The 12,128-nt window shown below is 48.2% G+C and overlaps 1 protein-coding gene across 1 annotated transcript in view; it reads right to left on the bottom strand.

The window, feature by feature from the left end:
• The window catches only part of LOC116320868 (NACHT, LRR and PYD domains-containing protein 12-like), a gene marked incomplete at its 5' end in the record, with an annotated part of 102,590 nt that overhangs the window by 7,854 nt on the left and 82,608 nt on the right, over positions 1-12,128 (bottom strand). The window contains 2 exons of the mRNA XM_039603208.1: positions 990-1,155; positions 7,773-7,946. Coding sequence (XP_039459142.1) covers positions 990-1,155; positions 7,773-7,946 — 340 coding nt within the window. The remainder of the gene's footprint in view (positions 1-989; positions 1,156-7,772; positions 7,947-12,128) is intronic.

Below are 12,128 nucleotides of genomic sequence, written 5' to 3'. Positions count from 1 at the left end.
GAAATTTAAACTTCTTAAAATTATGCAAAATTGCAGAATATTGAAGAATATTTTTAAGGTTATCTGCTATAAAAGGCCAGACCAGAAAAATCTCCTTCATGTTTTTCTGTGTTTTATTCTCAGTTACTTTCACACAAAGGCATCTGCTGTGATATTCACAATTCTGATGAAGTCTCACATGTATCTGTACTGATAAATGATCAGAATTATAATATTTCTGACTGTCTCAGGCTAAATTGAATCAAATCAGGACTTTGAGAACCTGAATCGAATGGATTATAGAGATCAGTGATGATACCCAGCCCTAGTGAGCAACCTAGGCCTGAGAAGTGGATGTAGCTGTGGGTAATAAGAAAAGATGAAAAGAACTATTGATAACTTTTTTGTTAAGTTAAGGCCTGATCCGTCTGAAATTCATAGCCAGCTCTGACACGGAGCCATCAATCTTTGAATGCTGAAAAAGCAGCAGTGTATCCAGGAAACGCATTATATGCTGCAATAAATGCACTGCCCAAGTGTCCCCTCTCCCCACTGCCTTTCAGCAGCAGGCAGCAGCAAACAGGTCGTCAGAGGAGCCAAGATGATGATTAAGTTTAACATTTTCTACAATATTGAAAAAGCACTTAAAGCACAAGATTGTTAGTTAATAATTTAGAAATGAATATTGTCTGTATGGACTTCCCCCCCCCAAAGAAGTGCACATGTAAAATTGCGGTGTTAAGCGATGTGGTTGAAAAATTTGAGTGCGTCTATTTTGTGCCGGTGCACCTAACTTTTTAAAGTTAGGCGCACCGTCGCGTATGGCAAAAAGTTAGTCTAGAGCCCTGATGTACTATCCAGCTAGACTAGTGTGTCTGTCCCTGAAAATATTCCTGCATGTGTGATTGTTCATGTCTTATCTGTGGAAACAAACAGGAAGTGACTGAAGGACACAGGAAATGTTTCCAGCTCTTCCTCCTCTATCAGACATTCTCTCCATACCTGAGAGTGTCCAGTCTCCAGCCTGGATCCTTCAGTCCAGCCGACAGCAGCTTCATTCCTGAGTCACCTGGATGATTGTAGCTCAGGTCCAGCTCTCTCAGATGGGAGGGGTTGGAGCTCAGAGCTGAGGCCAGAGAAGTGCAGCCTTCCTCTGTGATCAGACAGCCTGACAGACTGCAGACACACAAAACAACAAACCATCTGTCAACAATCGTTTTCTCTTTATCACAATAACATCTATCCATTTACATCCATTCAATGTAACTTTATTTAGAAGTGACAACAGTCATCTCATGCTGTTTAACAGTGTAAGGTAACAGCCTCCAATATTAGAGAGAAAGCCCCAACCATCAGACAATCCACTGTGAGCAGCACTTGGTGATGGTGGAAAGGAAGAACTCCCTTTGACACAAAGATCCTCCCAGTGAAAACAGGCTCCAGGAGGAGCATCTACCATGACTGAGGGGAAAGAGAAGAGATGAGCTCAGAGAGACAAGAACAAAACACAAACTAAGGAGAGAGAAGACAAAAGTTAAAAACATTCAGAGCATCATGGGAAGTCCACCACAGCCAGGCTTTCTTTGTGTTCGCTGCTTTGTCAAAACCTCAAACTGAACCTTAAGCTCCTTATTCCACACGCTGGGATCATTTGGCCTTCAGTGGTGTCCTGGCTGACACACTGGAGTGACCGGATTGCTAAAGAGTGAATCTGACACACCTGAGTGAACCTAGTAAAGGGATGTAGTGGAGCACTGACGGAAGTAAATAAACTCAAAAATACAAACAGTTGTGGAGGTAAGCATCAACGACACAGAGCTCTCAGTTCTCACTCCTTCTTTATTCGTCTCTAACATCAACTGCTCATATTGCGCCACAAAAAAGAGGAACACACTTCCTTAACACTGGGTGTGAGTGGAGCCCTCTAGTGGTCCACCACACATGCCCCCCCCGAACACCCAGCAGAACTAGTCCAGGACCCGGGGCTTAAGCAAGCGGCCGGGCGGCTGAACGGGGGTGGGGAACTGACAGAGGGCAACCAAGCCCGGAAGCGAGGCTGGCACTGGCGGTCAGAAAAAGCTGCAGATGACTCGGACTCCGTTGATTGTGGGTCGCTCCTGGGGGAAAAAACAGAATCTATCAGCCCAGTGGCAGGTGGGCGGCCGCGGCGAGGGGCCTGGGCCGGGACCACCTGATCCTCATGCATAACATGTGCAGGCTTAAGTCTGTCAACAGAGACAACCTCCTGCCGACCGCCAAAGTCCAAAATGAAATGTTTGTTGCCTGGTTTAAGAACCCTGTATGGCCCGTCATATGGGGGGCGCAGCGGAGTCCTATGGGCATCGTGCCTGACGAAAACAAAACGAGCAGAGTCCAACGAACTCGGAACAAAAGTGTCAGGCAGGCAGTGGTGCACAGGACCAGGAACAGGAAATGAGTCTTGTGGGGGCGAAAAGGCAACAAAGAGGTATCAAAACATGGGGAGGGCTCTCAGGCAAGAATTCCCCGGGACCCGGAGGGGCTGGCCGAGACCAGTTCAGCCGGGAAACCCGAGGTCTTCTTTAACCGCGCCACGCAATCCCAGCAAAACCCACGGAAGACGGTCGACCCAGTCGCCACCTGTTAAGGAAGCCGGGCGCAGCCTTAAGAGACCGGTGAAACCGTTCGCACATCCCGTTAGCTTGCGGGTGGTATGCTGTGGTGCGGTGGACCTTGACCCCCAGGCCGTCAGCCATGGCAGACCAAAGCTCAGAAACAAACTGGGGGCCCCTGTCCGAGGTAATGTCAGCAGGGGGACCGAAACGGGAAACCCACGTCGACAAAAATGCTCTGGCCACCGTCGCCGCTGTCGTGGACGCCAGGGGCACCGCCTCCGGCCACCTGGTCGTGCGGTCCACCACAGTCAAAAGGTGCGTGAAACCCTGTGACTGCGGCAAGGGACCAACCAGGTCCACATGAACGTGATAGAAACGCCTACCGGGGATACGGAAAGGTTCGAGGGGTGCCTGCGTGTGCCGGTGGATTTTCGAGCGTTGGCATGGGATACAAACCGCCGCCCATTCTTTCACCGTCTTGCGAAGGCCCGGCCAAACGAACCTGGCGCTGACCAGCTTGACCGAGGCCCGGACGCCGGGATGAGAGAGGGCATGCACCGAGTCAAAAACGACGGCGGCGCCACGAAGGGAACCACCGGGCGGGGCGGCCGGTGGAAACGTCGCAAAGAAGGTGCGGACCCCGTCCCACACCGGGTGTCCTCCAGCACGAGGCCCGTTGTCGTTGACTGAAGGGCCAGGATGTCCGGTCAGCACGTTGCTCGGCGGCCATGGCAGCGTAGTCGATGCCTACATACACCGGAGAAACCAACACACGTGACAGACAGTCAGCTACGTGATTGGACTTACCAGCCACGTGCTGAATGTCTGTGGTAAACTCTGAAATGGCCGGCAACTGGCGCTGCTGGCGTGCGCTCCATGGGTCAGAGACCTTGGACATCGCAAACGTCAAAGGTTTGTGGTCAACGTCGACGAAGTAAAGTTGCGACCCGAGGAAAAAACGAAAATGTCGTGTGGCGAGGTGCAGGGCCAGCAACTCCCTGTCAAAAACACTGTACTTGCGTTCGGCATCCCGGAGCGTATGACTGAAAAAAGCGCGGCGGTTGCCAGAGACCTGAAACCCGCTGTTCCAACACCCCACCCACTGCCACGTCGGACGCGTCGGTGGTCAACGCGATCTCTGCCGATGGAAGCGGATGTGCCAGCAGGGCGGCGTCAGCCAGCGCAGACTTGGCTGCGGAAAACGCATGGACGCGTTCCGGCAGCCAGTCAACCAGATCTTTGGCTGTTTTACCTTTTAAGGCAGCATAGAGTGGCTGTAGCAGGTGGGCAGCTCTGGGAGAAAGCGGTTGTAAAATTTATCATCCCCAAGAACTCCTGCAACGCTTTAACCGACATGGGGCGCGGAAAAGCTGAAACGGCCTGGACTCTGTCGGGCAACGGAACCACACCTTCAGCGGAAATGCGGTGCCCGAGGAAATCCAGAACAGGCAACCCAAACTGGCACTTGGAAGGGTTGATGATCAGGCCGTGCACTGCCAAAAGCTGGAAAACCTGGCGCAGATGGGACTCGTGCTGGCTCGCTGAGCAGCTGGCCACCAATATATCGTCCAGATAAACAAAACGAACGGCAGCCCACGCAAAACTGACTCCATCAGCCGCTGAAAGGTCTGGGCGGCACCTTTCAGGCCAAACGGCATGCGCAAAAAACTCGAACAAGCCGAAGGGGTAATGACAGCGGTCTTAGGAACGTCTTGGCGTGCACGGAACTTGGTGATACCCCCGCACCAAGTCAATTTTAGAAAAATCGACGTTCGGCGAGATTGGCAGAAAAATCCTGAATGTGGGGGATGGGGTAACGGTCATTCTCCGTGGCATTATTTAAAGCGGCGGAAATCTCCGCATGGCCGCCACCGACCGTCCGATTTGGGCACCATGTGAAGTGGAGAGGCCCATGCACTGTTCGAACGCTGTACAATGCCAAGGCGCTCCATGGCTGCAAACTCTTCCCGAGTGACGGACAGCCAGCGGGGTCAAGGCGGGCTGCACAACACCGGGGCCCGACCGTGGGAATATAATGCTCAACCCCATGCTTCGTTACCGTGCCAGAGAAATCAGGGACAGACAGCGATGGAAACTCTGAAAGCAAACACTGAAAAGCATCCCCGGAGGTCACTACATTGGCCCGAATCAGGGGCTCGGCAGCCCGAGTAAAACAGGGTAGCGAAGAAAACGAGAGAGCATCAAGTAAACATCTGTTAGCAACATCGACAAGCAGTCCATGAGCGCACAGAAAATCAGCACCTAAAATAGGTACAGAGCTAGCGGCAACAACAAAGTTCCACTGGAAATCCCGGCCATGAAAACAAACAGTCACCAACCTTTCCCCAAACGTTTTGATGGGAGAGCCATTAGCTGCCAGGAGCTGCGGCCCACAGTTCGCTGCTAGTCCGTCGGCAGCGGTAGGGGGAAGGAGGCTCTTCTGGGAGCCGGAGTCCACGAGAAAACGTCTCCCGGAGCGCGAGTCCTCTATGAAGAGCAGCCTTTCTGTATTGCCAGCGGTCGCGGCTGCTAGGGCGCACTGGCGGGTCTGTTTCCCTGGGCCGTGAAAGCGCAAGGCGGCAGGCAGCGACGCGCTCTGTCGCCAAAACGCCGATGGTAGAAACAGATGTTCTTTCCGCGGTGCCGGCGTGTAGCAATCCCTGCCGTCAACAAGGGGGCGGATGCTCCGAGGGAGGCAGGTGGAGGCGTGGAAGGCGCTGCCGGCGAGTCCGTAGCCAGGGCGTGAACGTTGAAAGTGCTGCTAGCCAGGAGAATGCGATCCGCTTCTTCAGCCAGGGAGCGATAATCCTTCGCGGGCAGAAGCGGGGAGTTTGCGAGGACAGCTCTCACGGTGGCCGGTAGCTGGCGGAGGAAGAGGTGGGCGAAGAGGAATCCCCCGTCATCCGGCCCGAGCAACGATAGCATGTTCTCCATGAGCTCAAGCGCGGTACCGCCACCCAAGCCTGACAGGTTGAGGAGCTTGTCGGCTCGTTCAGCGTCGGAGAGGGCATAGCGCCGAAGAAGCAGCTCTTTAAGGGCGGCGTATTTCCCTTGGGTCCCGGAGGAGCGTCATCGCGCGACGGGTGGCCAGCGGGTCGAGCAAGGCCACCACATGGTGATACTTCGTGTCGTCAGCCGAGATGCCGCGAAGGGCGAACTGAGCCTCCACGTGTACGAACCATGACGGGGCGTCATGGAGCCAAAAGTCCGGCAGTTTCAGCGCCACAGCGAACGTAGCTGCAACAGGAGGCGGAGGACCGGCGGCCGCTGATGCCTCCATAGCGGAGTCTGCGTCATCTGCAGCCCGTTGCATGCTCGAGTCAGGGGTCACCAATGTGGAGGTAAGCATCAACGACACAGAGCTCTCAGTTCTCACTCCTTCTTTATTCGTCTCTAACATCAACTGCTCATATCGCGCCACAAAAAAGAGGAACACACTTCCTTAACACTGGGTGTGAGTGGAGCCCTCTAGTGGTCCACCACACAGTAACTAAAACTAATGAGAGCTGATGGCAATGTAGTCCGTGCTGCAGGGAGAATGGACAGCCATACACGTTATGTGTCCATGAGCAAGAGGAGGGAGAAAAAGGGGACTGGAAAAGTAAGAGTTGTCACCGAGCAGAAACGGGAGCCTGAAGCATGTAAATATAATAATAACCACTGCAGCCAAAAAGAGTGCCTGACGAGTCCAGTTGTAAGTAAGCTATTAAGACTCGACTGTACACTGTGTTCTGTTTTCCTTCTAAACAATAAGTTCCGTTGGAGCAGCCTTTCAACGCCTCTCTCTGTCTCTCGCAAGCAAAGTTGACCCAGACAACAAAGTAAAGCTATTTTTCGGCTACCAGCCCGACATGAACCCGACATATTAGCCAGAGGTCCCTTTGCTACGGTTCGGACCCGCAGACGTGTTTTATATATGCACAGAATAGTTTTCTATACGAGATCGCTGCAAAAAGTGCAGCCTTACCTAATGTCCACCCTACTGTTACTCATTTTATATTAAGATTTAAACATCTAGTTGGAATTGGTATGGTGAGTAACCTTCATAATAGTAATAAATCACATAGCAATAGTACATTCATGTAGCTGTAAAAAGCATGATAATATATTAAGTAATCCAAAGTATTCTGTTACGTTACTCAGTGAGAGTAACGTAACAGAATGCATTACAAAATACATTTTGGGGCATGTATTCTCTAATCTGTAGTGGAAAACATTTTAAAAGTGACCTTCCCAACACTGTGAAGATGTGAATCCAGTGGGTGGATGGCGGCATCACCATGAAGGATCAGTGTGAGAATACATTATCATCCACAATGAAAACCAGTCGCAGCTTGTGGCTGCAGTTAGCTGATTTGATACTTAGCTTGGAGTTATCTCAGTAGAAGATAGAATGCTAAACTGTCTAAACCAGGGGTGTCAAACATATGGCCCGTCGGCCAAAGTCGGCCCCTGAGATAATTTGATATGTCAGTTATTACAGTATTTTCAGGCTTGCTGATATTCCATACCAACAGGGCTGGGACGTTATTCTGATGGACACATAATGTCGCCAATCACATTAAGAGACAGACTGGGATCATGCCACTATTTAAAGAAAGGGATGGGGGCAAACGTTCAGAAGAAAGCAAGCATAGTGGTACAGGCCAGGTACACACAGACACAGGTTTAAATGCAAGCGTGTCAGGACAAAGTGAAAACACAAAATGAGCAGCATCTGGCTGAATTTCAGTGATACTGGAGACGGCAAAGCTGAGTGCAGAATTTATGAATTAGAAGCTGGATAAAGTGATACCCATGTCCGTTCTCTTCTTAGTGGTAGTAGATGCATAAAATTAAGACTAATGAAAACACTGAATTAAAATTGCTTCCCTTAAAAGCACCAAGTTTACAATTAAATTTCTAATTATGATCTTCAGCACCCAACACCATGACTATGTACATATTGTCAGGTGTGAGAATATTTGTGTTGTGTGCTGTGGATTCAACTCTGCAAACTCATCACTATTTTCATCATCAAGTTTCTACTTAGACAGCAACAAAACAGAAAGCAGTTCCCAGGAACTACTTCTTGTTTTAGAATCTTTCAACATAAGAGTATGTTGCACATCAGAACACCTCCACATCTCCTCTTATTAAAGGATTACCTTATTATTAATTTGCTATTTCTGCCAGTTGATTAAAAATGTTTGATCTCACCTGAGAGTTTCCAGTTTACAGTGTGGATTCTTCAGTCCTTCAGACAGAAACTTCACGCCTGAATCCTGCAGGTCATTGTTACTCAGGTCTAGCTTGATCAGATTAGAGGACTGAGAGCTGAGACCTGAGGACAGAGCTTCACAACTTCTCTCTGACAGGTTACAGAGACTCAGTCTGAAAAATAACAGCAAAACAATTAAAAAAAAAATGCTTTTGATCAAGTGTGTAATGAGATTATATAACATTTAGGAATATTCCATTCTCTTTTGTCAGGAAAGTAATGAGCAACATGTGGAGACAATCAGAGAGAGAAGAGAGAAGTGAAGAGAGAACAGAGCAGTAAAAGAACACTGGATAGTTCAAATTTGACACATTTTGGTATCAACAAAATGTGTCAAATTTCTTTATTTTGTAATCGTTTCAGAAGAGTTCATGATTAAAACTTACATCAATAACCACCCAGAAAAATTTCAGAAATGCCGACATGTATTCAGTGTTGAACAAAGTGAGTACTGATTATCACTTAATAGCTTTATAGACTTTTCAGACACCAGCACTCATGACTGTATTTTGGGGGTTATTTTGTTAGTTTTTTCTAGTTGATCGCACCTGCTTTTTACCAACAAGCATATAAGTTAAAATGTACTCACAGAGCTTTGTTGGAGGCTTTGACCACTGGCAGCATTCTCAGAAGAGCCTCCTCTGAAGCAGAGTATTTCTTCAAGTCAAACTCATCCAGATGTTCTTCTGATGACAGTAAGATGAAGGTCAGAGCTGAGCACTGAGCAGGAGACAGTTTACCAGTGGAGAGACTTCCTGAAGTCCTGTATTGTTGGATCTCCTCCACTAGAGAACGATCATTCAGTTCAATCAGACAGTGGAGCAGATTGATGCTTTTCTCTGCAGACAGATTCTCACTGAGCTTCTTCTTGATGTACTGAACTGTTTCCTGATTGGTCTGAGAGCTACTTCCTGTCTGTGTCAGCAGACCTCGTAGGAGACTGTGATTGGTCTGCAGTGAAAGACCCAGGAGGAAGCGGAGGAACAAGTCCAGGTGTCCATTTGGACTCTGTAAGGCTTTGTCCACAGCACTCTGGTAGAAGTGTTTCTCTACAGATTTTACTTCTTTTTCTGGTTTTTGTTTTCGAAACAATATAGACCATGTGGACGTTGTTTGTTTCTGTTCCATCAGATTGACTCCAGAGTTGGTGAAGGTCAGATGGACATGAAGAGCAGCCAGAAACTCCTGAACACTCAGATGGATGAAGCAGAACACCTTGTCCTGGTACAGTCCTCTCTCCTCTTTAAAGATCTGTGTGAACACTCCTGAGTACACTGAGGCTGCTCTGATATCGATGCCACACTCTGTCAGGTCTGATTCATAGAAGATCAGGTTTCCTTTCTGCAGCTGATCAAAAGCCAGTTTTCCCAGAGACTCCATCATCTTCCTGCTCTCTGGACTCCAGTGTGGATCTGTCTCAGCTCCTCCATCATACTTGACCTTCTTCACTTTGGCCTGAACCACCAGGAAGTGGATGTACATCTCAGTCAGGGTCTTGGGCAGTTGTCCTCCCTCTCTGGTTTCCAGCACATCCTCCAGAACTGTAGCAGTGATCCAGCAGAAGACTGGGATGTGACACATGATGTGGAGGCTTCGTGATGTCTTGATGTGGGAGATGATCCTGCTGGCCTGCTTCTTATCTCTGAATCTCTTCCTGAAGTACTGCTCCTTCTGTGGGTCAGTGAACCCTCTGACCTCTGTCACCATGCCAACACACTGTGGAAGGATCTGATTGGCTGCTGCAGGTCGCGTGGTTATCCAGAGGTGAGCTGAGGGAAGCAGTTTCCCCCTGATGAGGTTTATCAGCAGCACATCCACTGAGGTGGACTTTCTAGGGTCAGTTAGGATTGTAGTTTTGTGGAAGTCCAGAGGAAGTCGACACTCATCCAGACCATCAAAGATGAACACAACCTGGAAGTCTTCAAAGCTGCAGATTCCTGCTTCTTTGGTTTCAGTAAAGAAGTGATGAACAAGTTCCACCAAGCTGAACTTTTCCTCTTTCAGCACATTCAGCTCTCTGAAAGTGAATGGAAATATGAACTGGATGTCCTGGTTGGCTTTGTCTTCAGCCCAATCCAGGGTGTATTTCTGTGTTAAGACTGTTTTCCCAATGCCTGCCACTCCCTTTGTCAGCACCGTTCTGATTGGTTCATCTCTTCCAGGTGAGGCTTTAAAGATGTCTTCTTGTCTGATGGTTGTTTCTGGTCTGTCTGGTTTCCTGGATGCTGTTTCAATCTGTCTGACCTCATGTTCATCATTGACCTCTGCAGTCCCTCCCTCTGTGATGTAGAGCTCTGTGTAGATCTGATTCAGAAGGGTTGGGTTTCCTGCTTTAGCGATGCCCTCAAACACACACTGGAACTTCTTCTTCAGTGTGGATTTAAGTTTACGATGACAAACTGCAGCTGGAAGTTCTGAATAATAATAATAATAAAAATACAACTTCAACAATCATATTTTTCAAAATGCTGATGACAGTTTCTGACCCACTGAGAAATGACTGAACACACTGGTGTCACAGGTGTCTCATTTATCTAACAGCTTAAAACCTTAAGTAGGAAATCCTCTTACTCTGCAGACGGTCAGCCAGCTCCTGCTGCTTCATTCTCCTCAGGAAGTCCACTGTGATCTTCACAAATGCCTCTCTGCTGCTTCTCTGCTCATCATCCTCCCTCTGAAACTCCAAGCATTGGGGCTTATTTGGATTCAAAGCCTTCTGGATCTTCTTCAGCTCGGTCTTCACAAAAGTGATGATGTTGTCCTCCAGCAGCTGGAACAGAATACTTTATGAACGAGCCACCACTCTGAACTTTAGTCTACACAACATCCACTTCTTTATGATCAGGGAGCATATCATCCACGATCTCCTCACCAATTGTAAGTCTGACTTTATCTGATTAACTGAGACTTTGTCCACAACTCCATGATCCCAAAACATTGATTCGGTTCATATGAATGCAGCGATTTCAGTGGGAGAAACATTTCACTGGTGTTCAGAGCTGAACAACCAACGGGTTGATGATCGAAGCCAGAAACCTGGAGATGTTATAAGTGACTAAGTTGATCATACAGCCAACTGGTCTTAAAGGTTCACTCTGTTTACACATACAGATCAGTATTTAAGGTTTGACTCTCACCATCCACGGGAGCACAAACTGGGTGTCATCAGGACGCTACAACACAGAACAAACACCATCCCCACAGACACAGCAGCCAGGGAAGCAGAAGAACATAACATCAAGAAGGTCCTGAGTAAATGTGAACGCTGGTTTGAGGGCGGAGTCAGGGAGGCCATTTATGTGAAAAGGGAAAGACCAACTCTGAATGGAGGAGGGGCCTAAGGGTGCATCTCTCACCATCTTACAATGCTGTGATTGCAGCCATTCCCCAACTCTCTGTGAATGGTACTCATGACTATTCATCAGTGGTTGTTGATCAATGGTCCTGACAATATGGGTACCAATGATCAATGAACTGACCTCACAGTCCATTGTTCTTTCAGTGCTGCTGGTTTCAGTCATTATACAAATGTCCTGTTTATAAGGGTGGGGAAACCTGCAGTCAGCTGAGACTGAAGACGTCACCTGATGATGATCAAACGTTTCTCCCACTGAAAACGTCCAGATGAACAGAATCAACCTTTTTGGGATTTACTTACCTGGATGATTGAGCATCAAGACACAACTCTGTGACTTTTCTCAGTTGAATAAATCCTCTCCTCCAGGTTTGCTTACATCTACCAGCCCTGTGGCTCTGCCCAGGGACAATAATCTATGTGAGAGGTGGAAAGTCATACAGGTGTCTGCTCCTGCCTTCAGTTATTTTTATCTACTGTGTGTCAACTGGCTGAACCTACTCCAGCTGTCTACTGTCCCCCTAAACTCAACAATGACTTAGTGATCTATCCATTCTCTGACCAAACACATCCTGCTGCAGGATGTTAACATAGCAGCCAATGATGATCCCACTCACTGTGAACAACACATGTGGACCTGATTTGCTGCTCTGGTTTACACATGAACTTTGACTGCTGTCACCAACTTGAGAGGCTCTACAGAAAAACTGGACTTGTCCACAAACAGATGTATAAAAATCATAAACTACATTACAAGGACAGCATTGCTCAATCAACTCTAATTACTATGGCCATGTTATCTCTTCTAATTAAGGCACAGACACTCAAACTTGCTGCTTTCAGCGAGAAGTCAAATGTCTGAATATGAGCTGGAAGCTGCTGAGAGTCCTCCTCCTTCCCATGGGGTTTACTTTCTCTACTACTTTCACTATAAACACGC

The sequence above is a fragment of the Oreochromis aureus genome, linkage group 3 (genome assembly GCF_013358895.1).
Source record: "Oreochromis aureus strain Israel breed Guangdong linkage group 3, ZZ_aureus, whole genome shotgun sequence".
NCBI lineage: Eukaryota > Metazoa > Chordata > Actinopteri > Cichliformes > Cichlidae > Oreochromis > Oreochromis aureus.
This window is presented reverse-complemented; position numbering and strand designations above follow the sequence as displayed.